Source organism: Coregonus lavaretus (assembly GCF_964263955.1).
Source record: "Coregonus lavaretus genome assembly, chromosome: 28".
NCBI classification, from domain to species: Eukaryota; Metazoa; Chordata; class Actinopteri; order Salmoniformes; family Salmonidae; genus Coregonus; species Coregonus lavaretus.
In genome coordinates, this window is record NC_140015.1 from 11,317,772 (window position 1) to 11,330,489 (window position 12,718).

Below are 12,718 nucleotides of genomic sequence, written 5' to 3' on the forward strand. Positions count from 1 at the left end.
GGGATATTTAGACTATATTGGCTATTGGTTGAGACCGATGCAGCTCTAGCTTGGTTTGTCAGGGTGGGCAATTGTAATTGTGAATTGGGCCAAGTTGGAGGTAATAATGCATTTAGGTTATAGTTTATTGAGATGCATGAAAACACCACACCAAAAGCTTGATTTTAAGGCTGTTTTTAAAAACGAATTTCCTGCAATTCTACATAGTAATGATTTATGTTCACTACTTGGTCAATTGATTTGATAGCATGTTTAATCGGTTTTGGGCCCTCTCCTTTTCTCCCTATACACCAAGTCACTTGGCTCTGTCATATCCTCACATGGCCTTTCCTATCATTGCTACGCTGACGATACACAACTAATCTTCTCCTTTCCCCCTTCTGATCACCAGGTGGCGAATCGCATCTCTGCATGTCTGGCAGACATATCAGTATGGATGACGGATCACCACCTCAAGCTGAACCCTGGCAAGACGGAGCTGCTCTTCCTCCCCGGGAAGGACTGCCCGTTCCATGATCTCGCCATCACGGTAGACAACTCCGCTGTGTCCTCCTCCCAGAGTGCGAAGAGCCTAGGCGTGACCCTGGACAACACCCTGTCGTTCTCCGCCAACATCAAGGCGGTGACCCGCTCCTGCAGGTTCATGCTCTACAACATTCGGAGAGTGCGACCCTGCCTTACACAGGAAGCGGCGCAGGTCCTGGTCCAGGCACTTGTCATCTCCCGTCTGGACTACTGCAACTCGCTGTTGGCTGGGCTCCCTGCCTGTGCCATTAAACCCCTACAACTCATCCAGAATGCCGCAGCCCGTCTGGTGTTCAACCTTCCCAAGTTCTCTCACGTCACCCCCCTCCTCCGCACACTCCACTGGCTTCCAATTGAAGCTCGCATCCGCTACAAGACCATGGTGCTTGCCTTTGGAGCAGTGAGGGGAACGGCACCCCTGTACCTTCAGGCTCTGATCAGTCCCTACACCCAAACGAGGACATTGCGTTCATCCACCTCTGGCCTGCTGGCTCCCCTTCCTCTGCGGAAGCACAGCTCCCCCTCAGCCCAGTCAAAACTGTTCGCTGCTCTGGCACCCCAATGGTGGAACAAGCTCCCTCACGACGCCAGGACAGCGGAGTCACTCACCACCTTCCGGAGACATTTGAAACCCCACCTCTTTAAGGAATACCTGGGATAGGCTAAAGTATTCCTTCTAACCCCCCCCCCCCCCCCCCCCCCCCCCCAAATTGTAAAGTGGTTATCCCACTGGCTATAGGGTGAACGCACCAATTTGTGAGTCGCTCTGGCTAAGAGCGTCTGCTAAATGACGTTAATGTGCCCTTGAGCAAGGCACTTAACCCTAATTGCTCCTGTAAGTCGCTCTGGTTAAGAGCGTCTGCTAAATGACTAAAATGTAAATGTAAATGTTTAATCTGTATAAATAAATTATAAAATTGATAGTTCACCTCTGTTTTCTTTTATCCTGTAATAGGGTATATTGTAACCATGAGTTCAAGCTTATCAAATCAAAGTTTATTTATGATACAGTGTAGTGTAAGCTACACAATACAATGAAATGCCTACTCACAACTAAAGCTCTCCTCGCAAACAGTGCAATGATATTAAGCTATATGTATTTCCATTAGGCTATAGCCTACAAATAGCTATATCACATAGTCGTAGGCCTATCAGGCTATACTGCAAATTATTGTTGTTTGTTCCTCCTTCAGCACCACTGTCACGCCCTGACTTATGGGACTCTAGTATGTTGAGACAGGGTGTGGAGTTCTATGTTGTTATTTCTATGTTCTCATTCTAGGTTGTGTGTTTCTATGTTTGGCCGGGTGTGATTCCCAATCAGAGGCAGCTGTCGCTCGTTGTCTCTGATTGGGGATCAGACATAAGTAGCCTGTTGGCTGTCAGTTGTTGTGGGATCTTGTTCCGTGTAGAGGCTTGTATTGTGTTCAGCCTGAGGACTTCACGTTACGTTGTTTTGTTTGTGTGTTTATTTTGAATAATAAACATGTATGCATTTCACGCTGCGCCTTGGTCTGACCCGTCCTTCAACGAGCGTGACAGAAGATCCCACCAAAAATGGAGCAAGCAGCGTGCCCAGGAGCAGACATCCTGGACATGGGAGGAGATTCAGGCTGGGATGGATCGCCGTCCTTGGGAGGAGACAGTGGAGGCCCGGTTTAGAGAGGAGCAACGGCAACACAGAAGGCGCCGGCCGAGGAGGAAGCCCGAGAGACAGCCCCAATAATTGGGGGGGGGCTAAAAGGGTGGTCGGGGATCGATGGAGAAGAGGAATGCCCACCCGGACCCTACCCACTGCACTCGTGGTGGCTCAGGGAGGAGTCCTCACGGGAGGAGGACTGGGCGCGGAGAGTGAAAGACTGGTACAGTCGGAGATCTCTAACATCAGTTCCCAGTCCGGTACACCTCGTGCCTGTGTCTCGCACCAAGTTAGTGGTGCGTGTGCCCACTCCGGCCCGGCCCGTTCCTGTTCCTCGCACCAAGCCAGTGGTGCGTGTTCCCAGTCCGGTACGGCCCGTGCCTGCTCCCCGCACCAAGCCAGTGGTGCGTGTTCTCAGTCCGGCCCGGCCCGTTCCTGTTCCTCGCACCAGGCCAGTGGTGCGTGTTCCCAGTCCGGTACGGCCCGTGCCTGCTCCACGCACCAAGCCAGTGGTGCGTGTCGCCAGTCCGGACCGGCCCGTGCCTGCTCCTCGCACCAGACCAGTGGTGCGTGTTCCTGGTCCGGCACCGGTCAGCTGCTCCACTCCGGAGCCAGAGCAGTCCGCTCCACCGGCACCTGATCCAGCTCCGGTCAGCTGCTCCACTCCGGAGCCAGAGCAGTCCGCTCCACCGGGATCTAGTCCAGCTCCGGTCAACTGCTCCACTCCGGAGCCAGAGCAGTCCGCTCCACCGGTGCCCAATCCAGCTCCGGTCAGCGGCTCCACTCCGGAGCCAGAGGAGTCCGCTCCACCGGTGCCTAGTCCAGCTCCGGTCAGCGGCTCCAGTCCGGAGCCAGAGTAGTCCGCTCCACCGGTACCCAGTCTAGCTCCGGTCAGCGGCTCTAGTCCAGACCCAGACGTCAGCCCCTCTCCAGGTTCAGGGTCTCCCACACCAGGGTCCAGACAGGGCTTGGTACATCGTGGGAGGAAGGAGAGGGGAAGCAGCGCACCGAGGTCCAGACCAGACCAGGGGCGCAACGGGGAGGCTGAGAGAATGTGGTCGTCACGCCCGGAGCCGGATCCGCCTCCGAGGCGGAATGCCCACCCGGACCCTACCCTGTTATGTCAGGTTTGTGCGGTCGGAGTCCGCACCTTTGGGGGGGGGGGGGTACTGTCACGCCCTGACTTATGGGACTCTAGTATGTTGAGTCAGGGTGTGGAGTTCTATGTTGTTATTTCTATGTTCTCATTCTAGGTTTTGTGTTTCTATGTTTGGCCGGGTGTGATTCCCAATCAGAGGCAGCTGTCGCTCGTTGTCTCTGATTGGGGATCAGACTTAAGTAGCCTGTTGGCTGTCAGTTGTTGTGGGATCTTGTTCCGTGTAAAGGCTTGTATTGTGTTCAGCCTGAGGACTTCACGTTACGTTACGTTGTTTTGTTTGTGTGTTTATTTTGAATAATAAACATGTATGCATTTCACGCTGCGCCTTGGTCTGACCCGTCCTTCAACGAGCTTGACAACCACAAGTTAGTTCAACTTCTTTAACATCATTGCGCAATCCTGTCTCTGTCCTTTCAGCACCAGGAAGGGTGCTCCAATTACTTAAAATAACACTCATCAAGATATGTTGTCTACGCCTAATAGTCCTTGTCATCACTTATTATTATTACAAATAGAAGATTATCGCTTCTCACAATGGTGCTCGTTTAGTAAAGTTAGATCAAAGCTGAATCAATGCCTCACAAGATCATATAATGATTATTTTGCATTTTACAGATGCAGATGCAGTTTGGACGTTTCACCGGTAAAACGTGAAGAATTATCATTCACGATTGATAGCCTATTTTGAAATGAGGTATGCTTAACTTGGTGTTTGTGGGTATTAAAAATAGAACATTGTCTTGAGACAATATGTGTGGGCATAGACAGACGTTGCAATCGGAGGATGCATTTTATCCATAGGCCTATTCTACAATGACATTCAATAGGCTACATCTGTCGGTAGAAACTTTGATTGAGGAAATGATGACGTCATTTAAATATATTTTTTGCGCTCCCTTACCTAAAACCAATTGCATTACACCTCTACCCAAACAGCACATGATACCTCTCTGATTCCCAATGCAACCACACTACATAAGGTGTTGACATACACAGATGCACACCGCAGGCATGCATGTACTGTACACACAGGAAGAATAAAAAAGAAGTGTCTTCCATTTTGACCAGCTGGCCTTGTCCTTGACACACAACCGATACACTCACGCTCTTACGCTCAAAAACACTCAAAACCTCAACACACCCATACCCAGGTGCTTACACCCCCTCACTCCCCCATTCCCTATTCCTCCACCCCCACACAGTGCACTCTGACCCCCAAAGCCAGGTGACAGGTGCTCCTCCAACCCCAACTCTCACCACTTCTCTGCTCTACTCGGTACTGACATACACAGGGTTGGATATTAAGTAGTATCTACAATACTGTACTGGAGTATCTACAATACTCTTACATAGTATCTACAATACTATTCCTTCTCATAATTCACATAGTTACAATACACAATCATAGACACAAGCTATGGAACAATACAGATTGCCAATCAGACTGATGCATTTCCTTGTGTTTATAGTACACAACATGTTTGACCTGGACTGGACAATGGCTTTAGCCCTATACACCATTCAAGACTTATCACTGTGTTTTCCCAATGAATGTATTCATATTCACAATGTATGCATGAATGTTCCTTTGAATGGCAGAGACCCCCCTGCTGGCCTGCGGGTGTATACTAAGAAATGAGTGTGTCATTGGATTAAAATTACAATAGTGCATTCTCTAATTCTATGGGTCATTCATGGGTTATGTCCCTATCCCAGTGATGGTGATTGGCACTTACAAATGTAGATCCTTTAAACACCCCCAAACAGGGAAACAGATCCCAATCAAAGGTGTTATTACGTGCTCCACTAAGGCAGTTATTTATCTTATAACTTGTACTTGTGGTAAACATTATGTGGGTAAAACAAAGCGCGAATTAAAAGCACGAATCTCTGAGCATCGTAGCACCATTAGGTGCAAAAACTCGACATACCCAGTCGCTGCCCACTTTTTGGAAGCGAACCACTCGATTTCGTCCCTATGTTATATCGGCATCGAACACGTCACCCTCCCTAGGAGTGGGGGTGACCTCGACGACTTATTGTTAAAACGAGAGGCTGCCTGGATCTTTAATTTAAAGACCCTTGCTCCCTTCGGTCTCAACGTAGACTTTGATTTGAAGCCATTCTTGTGATTATTGTGATTTTGCTATTCATTGTAAATGTTTGTGGGCCTATGTAGCCAAGTTGTATCTATGATCGTATGCTATCCATGTTTTTTCTATGTTCTGTTTAACTGTGAATTAACCAATGCTATTAGGCCACACCCGGCCATGATTACAGACACCTGCGTGTGTCCTTTGACACTATATAAACTTGTGACCTGCAGTGTTTGTCATTATACCCTGATGAAGACAGCTTGTCTGTCGAAACGTTGGTTATTAGGATATTAAATTATTGCATCTGAGCTCCTAGAGTGTGCGGCTTTCCTTTTCTTTTTCAGGTGATTGGTTCCTACCTACACAGTGTCTATGGTAATTGGTTCCTACCTGCAGCAGAGTGAATGAGGATGCTCTGGTTGGGCCTCAGGTTGCCAAAGTCAAACAGCATCATGTAGGCGGTGATGTAGTTGACGGGGAGGGCGGCTGCCTCCTCAAAGGTCATGCCCTCTGGGATGAGGAACGTGTGGGTAGCGGGCACCACGGCCACCTCCTGCCACAGCCCACAGCGGTTCAGTACCAGCACCTTGTCACCCACCTGCATGGACAGGAAGTGATGACATCACAGAAGGGGGGGGGGGGGGGTAAGTCATGGTTTACTATAAGGTTACAAAATCCCAGTACATTTCTGACAATTCCCAGGTTTTCCAGGAATCCTGGTTGGAAGATTCACGGAATCAGGAGGGAATAAGCAGGAAATCCTGGATCCTCCAAACAGGATTTTGGGAAAACCTGGGAATGTGGGTAAAGTTACTGGAATTTTGCAACCCTAACTACTGTATATCTACTGTAATGTCATTTAGTTCACAAGTTACAAGTGGATATGTTTATGGAAAGCAAGGGATCAGTTGTTTTGTGGTTTGGTGTTGGGCAGAATTTTACAATGCAAAGTTTCACAATGCAAATGACAGTGGCGGTCAGGTCTGTTATTTTCCCATTTGTTGTTCATCTTATAGGTTAAAACATTCACTCTGACCACACACTGTGACAACAGTCAACAACATAACATGATGTGGCATTAGCCTCCACTGCTACTCCTCTCTCTCTGATAATAATCACCTCTCTCTTTATCACCCCAACTCCCCTCCCCTCCTCTCCCCTGCTTGTCGTTTTGGGCGCCTTGTCCCCATTCGGACTTATCAGAGCAGCAGGAACCTCCGACCCTCTCCTGTCTGTCCAGGAGGAAGAGCCCCACTGTAAACCCCCCCCCCCCCCCCCCCCGCAGAGGGACTGGCCAATCAGGGAGGAACACACCAGGGACACAGGAAACAGAGCCCACTACTGCATTCAAACCCTCTTCCTGTTTTCTTCCTCCTCCCTCCTCCACCCCACCTCTACATCCATCTGACTCCTTCCTTCCCTCGCTCCACTCCTCTCCCTTTCCCTCAACCTGTCACTCTTCCTCACTGTCTCTCCCTCTCACTCCTTCAGTATCTCTTCTGATTGTCTCTCTCTCTCGCCATCTCCCTCTGTCTCACTCTATCTGTATTGTACAGTATCTCCTCTACCCCCTCTCTTTTCATCTCCGTCCCTTCTCCCATCTCCCTTTCTCTATCTCCCTCCCTCCCTCTCTCCTCCTCCCTCCATTGGCCCTGTGCGAGGAGTTGCCCGTTTCCCCTCTTCCTCATCAGTGAGACAGGACAATGGGTCCCATCTTCTCCCCTGGCCGCTCTCCACTCATCAGCGGCCCTGCCAAAATTCTTCTCCATGGCTGAGCACAAGAAAAGCTCTCTCCTCCTGGGAACAAACCCACTCCTCCCGCCCCAGCCTCCCCACCATCCTCCCGCCCGCCCGGGCCTCTCTAATGGTCTGGAGGGAGCGATGTGCCTCGCTGTCTGTCTATCCACTCCAATTAGAGAGATCTCCCTCTTCCCTCTCATTCACTCTCCTTCTCTTTATATCGCCGTCTCAAGCTGATGCGTTTTGAGTCCTTCCTCTTTCTCTCTTTCACTCCTTTTTCTATCAGTCTTCATCTTCACTGACTCTTTATTTCCCTCTGCAAATCCTTCTCTCCATCTCACTGTGTCTGTAGTGAAACTCATTGCCCTCAGTCTGTTAATTGGAGCTCCAGTGTGGCAGGTAGGATCAATAGGTGGAGGCGTTAGAGCCGAACAGGAAACACACTGATGACTCAACCATCACATTCAACTACATCGGCAAGTATTGTGTGCCCATGTAAGGCATGTGAGTGGCCGTCACACACACACATGCACACACACACACACACACACACACACACACACACACCAGAAGAACGCACACACATGCACACACGCAAACAGAAGAACAACACACACACAGAACATACTCCCACACTAAAACACACTCTAGGCCAAAGTCCTCCTTGTGACTTGTCTATCACAACACCTGTTACTGTGTGACCCCCTTCCTACTTCTCTCATGTCCTTTCCCCCCTTGACTCTCCAGTCTCCAATGAAGTCACCACACAGTGTATGAGGGGGAGATTCTCAAAGAGCCTTGTGGTCAGCTGCTGTACAGCAATGGCCTTCATCAACTAGTGATTCAGGTTTGGGGTATGTGGGCTACAAGTCAGAGGTTATGTGGTTTGACGATCTCAGCAAATTTCAAATCAAATCAAATCAAATCAAATCAAATTTTATTGGTCACATGCGCCGAATACAACAGGTGCAGACATTACAGTGAAATGCTTACTTACAGCCCTTAACCAACAGTGCATTTATTTTAAACAAAAAAGTAAGAATAAAACAACAACAAAAAAGTGTTGAGAAAAAAAGAGCAGAAGTAAAAAATAAAGTGACAGTAGGGAGGCTATATATACAATAGAATAAAGTGACAGTAGGGAGGCTATATATACAGGGGGGTACCGTTGCATAGTCAATGTGCGGGGGCACCGGCTAGTTGAGGTAATATGTACATGTGGGTAGAGTTAAAGTGACTATGCATAAATACTTAACAGAGTAGCAGCAGCGTAAAAAGGATGGGGTGGGGGGGCAGTGCAAATAGTCCGGGTAGCCAATTTTGCCCCCAATTGGTTAGATCATGGATTCTAGTCTCAACCGGAGGAATAGCTGTGAACTCAATATGGCACCTTAATGTTCTCATGGGGCCTAGATTAGATTAAAGGACAAAGGACAATGTATTCATCCTACTGTGTTGTGTCAGCAGTGTTGTCCTCTAACATTGTTAAGCGTAAATTATAGGCTTCCCATTGTGACATAGCTACACGGCTCTGAGACCACCACCACGGGTGACACTCAGCCCGAACGCGCACTTGCCCACAATTCCCAACGAAGGCATCTCCAGCACGCTTCCTCTATTCATTTGAATATGTTGACACAATTCCCAACGAAGGCATCTCCAGCACGCTTCCTCTATTCATTTGAATGTGTTGACAGTTGGAGAAATTGCTTGAGCTGTGCTGAGAATTCAAAAGTATGAAAGCCAACGGTCCAATATTCTAGAACTGTCACGGATTCAGCCGAGGCTGCCCCTCCTCCTTGCTCGGGCAGGCTTCGGCGTTCGCCGTCACCGGAGTACTAGCTGCTACCGATCCATGTATCTATGTTCGACTTGTTTTGTCTTTATTGGTCACACCTGTTTTCCATTATGTAGTTATGTCTTCCCTATTTAACCCTCTGTCTCACACTGTGTGTTGTGTGTGTTTGTTCATGTTTCGGTTGTCGTTAGTGTGCAGGTTTGTTCCCTCCCTGCGTGGAGGTTGTTGTTCATTCTTTTACCTTCGAGTAAAGTACGCCTTTTTGATTAGCTCTGTGTCCTGCGCCTGACTTCGCCTACTGCATTACACTGACGCCTTGACAGAAACACGCACCATCTACATGGAGTCAGCAGGTACCGCTATGCCAGCCGGATCGATGGAGGAACGCGTCCAACAACAAGCAGCCATGATCCAGGCTCTCGGCACCGCTATGGAACGAGTTGTGAACACTATGGAGCGATGGGAGAGAGGAGGTATCCCTATACCTCCTCCGATTACACCACCACCTACACCGATGTCCATCGGGTGAGCGTCTATTCCACCTCAGACAGGGGAAGAGGAGCGCGCAGGAATTTGCACTGGACTTTCGGACTCTGGCTGCCAGCGCAGGATGGAATGAGAGGGCCCTCATCGACCACTACCATTGCAGCTTGAGGGAGGACGTTCGTCGGGAATTGGCCTGCAGGGACACCAACCTAAACCTGGACCAACGGGTGGATATGTCGATTCGACTGGATAACCTGTTGGCTACCCGCGGACATCCGGATCAGGGGCCGTCCATTCCATCCCCCAGCACCCCTATGGAGCTTGGAGGTGCTGCTATGAGGAAGAACGGTAGAGGGGCCGTCCCCTGCACCAACTGTGGCCGCAGAGGACACACTGCTGGTCGGTGCTGGGGAGGGCCTTCAAGGAGTCGAGGCAGTAGGCAGCGCACTGATGAACCGTTTCAGGTGAGTAGGCCCCCAACTCACCCAGAGCTCCCTGTTGCGCATATGTGTATTAATGTTGTATTTCCCGAGTTTTCTTCTCATTCCCAGCATAAGGCGCTAGTAGATTCAGGCGCAGCTGGGAACTTTATTGATCGTCAGTTTACCCGTACGTTAGGGATTCCTATTGTGCCAGTCGATGTGCCCTTCCCTATCCATGCCCTAGATAGTCGCCCTTTAGGGTCAGGTCTGATTAGGGAGGTCACAGCGCCACTCTGGATGAAGACGCAGGAGGGGCATGAGGAAATAATTAGTCTATATCTGATTGATTCTCCTGCGTTTCCCGTGGTGTTGGGGCTTCCCTGGTTAACTTCTCATGACCCCACTATTTCATGGCAACAGAGGGCTCTCAAGGGATGGTCAAGTCAGTGCTTGGGGAGGTGTGTAGGTGTTTCCGTAGGGGCAACTACGGTGGAAAGTCCAAACCAGGTTCCCACCATGCACATTCCGCCTGAATATGCCGATTTGGCTCTCGCCTTCTGTAAAAAGAAGGTGACTCAATTACCACCCCATCGACAGGGGGATTGTGCGATAAACCTCCAGGTAGGCGCTGCACTTCCCCGGAGTCACGTGTATCCTCTGTCATAGGAAGAGATGGCGGCTATGGAAACATATGTCTCGGAATCTCTGAGACAGGGATACATTCGGCCGTCCACTTCCCCTGTGTCATCGAGTTTCTTTTTTGTGAAGAAGAAGGATGGTCGCTTACGCCCGTGCATTGACTACCGTGGTCTAAATCAGATCACTGTAAAATACAGCTATCCATTACCTCTGATTGCGAGTATGACGGAGTCATTGCACGGGGCGCGCTTCTTCACTAAATTGGATCTCAGGAGCGCGTACAACCTGGTGCGTATCCGGGAGGGAGATGAGTGGAAGACGGCATTTAGTATCACCTCGGGGCACTATGAGTACCTCGTCATGCCATACGGTTTGATGATTGCTCCTTCAGTCTTCCAATCTTTTGTTGATGAAATTTTCAGGGACCTGCATGGACAGGGTGTAGTGGTGTATATTGATGACATTCTCATATACTCCGCTACACGGGCCGAGCATGTGTCCCTGGTGCGTCAGGTGCTTGGTAGACTGTTGGAGCATGACCTGTATGTGAAGGCGGGGAGAAATGTCTGTTCTTCCAAGAGTCCATCTCCTTCCTAGGACACCGCCTGTCCGCGTCAGGTGTGGAGATGGATTGACCGCATTTCGGCCGTGCGTAATTGGCAGACTCCAACCGCTGTGAAGGAGGTGCAGCGATTCTTGGGTTTTGCCAATTACTACCGGAGGTTTATCCGGGGCTTTGGGCAGGTAGCGGCTCCCATTACCTCCTTGCTAAAGGGAGGACCGGTGCGTCTGCATTGGTCAGCTGAGGCGGACAGGGCTTTTGAGCATCTGAAGGACCTGTTTACTTCGGCTCCAGTGCTGGCTCATCCGGATCCTTCCTTGGCATTACAGGTTGAGGTGGATGCGTCCGAGCCTGGGATTGGAGCTGTACTCTCAGCGCTCGGGTATGCCACCAAAACTCCGCCCCTGTGCTGTCTTTTCTAAGAAGCTCAGTCTGGCGGAGCGCAATTATGATGTGGGGGACCGGGAGCTGTTAGTTGTGGTTCAAGCTCTGAAGGTGTGGAGGCATTGGCTTGAGGGGGCTAAACACCCTTTTCTCATTTTGACTAACCATCGTAACCTGGAGTACATCCGGGCGGCGAGGAGGTTGAACCCTCGTCAGGCAAGGTGGGCCATGTTCTTCACTCGTTTTGTGTTTACTCTCACAGACCAGGTTCCCAGAACGCTAAGGCAGATGCCCTGTCCCGACTGTATGACACAGAGGAGAGGTCCATTGAGCCCACTCCCATACTCCCGGCGTCGTGTCTGGTGGCACCGATGGTGTGGGAGGTTGACGCGGACATAGAGCGGGCGTTACGTACCAAGCCCACTCCCCCCCAGTGTCCAGTGGGTCGGATGTACATGCCGCTCGAGGTTCGTGATCGATTGATCTATTGGGCTCACACGTCACCCTCCTCTGGTCATCCTGGCATCGGTTGAACAGTGCACTGTCGTAGTGGGAAGTACTGGTGGCCCACTTTAGCCAAGGACGTGAGAGTTTATGTTTCCTCCTGCTTGGTGTGCGCCCAGTGTAAGGCACCTAGACACCTGTCCAGAGGGAAATTACAACCCCTACCCGTTCCACAACGGCCGTGGTCCCACCTATCAGTGGATTTTGTGAGGGGGGAAGGTCCGTCAAAGGGAACACCGCGATCCTGGTCGTTGTGGATCGGTTTTCGAAGGCCTGCCGTCTCATTCCTATGCCAGGTCTCCCTACAGCCCTACAAACTGCTGAGGCCCTGTTTACACATGTCTTCCGGCACTACGGGGTACCTGAGGATATTGTGTCGGATCGGGGTCCCAAGTTCACCTCGGGTCTGGAGGGCGTTCATGGAACGTCTGGGGGTCTCGATTAGCCTTACCTCAGGTTTTCACCCCGAGAGTAATGGGCAGGTGGAGAGAGTTAACCAGGATGTGGGTAGGTTTCTGAGGTCCTATTGCCAGGACCAGCAGGGGGAGTGGTCGGGTTATATCCCCTGGGCAGAGATAGCCCAAAACTCACTCTGCCACTCCTCTACTAACCTTACGCCTTTCCAGTGTGTGTTAGGTTATCAGCCGGTCCTGGCACCTTGGCATCAGAGCCAGATCGAGGCTCCTGCGGTGGATGAGTGGTTTCGGCGCTCGGAAGAGACCTGGAACGCTGCTCATGTACACCTGCAGCAGGCAATCAAGCGA

At 50.4% G+C, this 12,718-nt stretch overlaps 1 protein-coding gene across 1 annotated transcript in view; it reads right to left on the minus strand.

Annotated features, from left to right (window-relative positions):
* LOC311104267 (synaptic vesicle membrane protein VAT-1 homolog) overlaps positions 1–12,718 on the minus strand; it is a 48,204-nt gene that overhangs the window by 30,076 nt on the left and 5,410 nt on the right. The window contains exon 2 of the mRNA XM_084146054.1: positions 5,810–6,017. Coding sequence (XP_084002180.1) covers positions 5,810–6,017 — 208 coding nt within the window. The remainder of the gene's footprint in view (positions 1–5,809; positions 6,018–12,718) is intronic.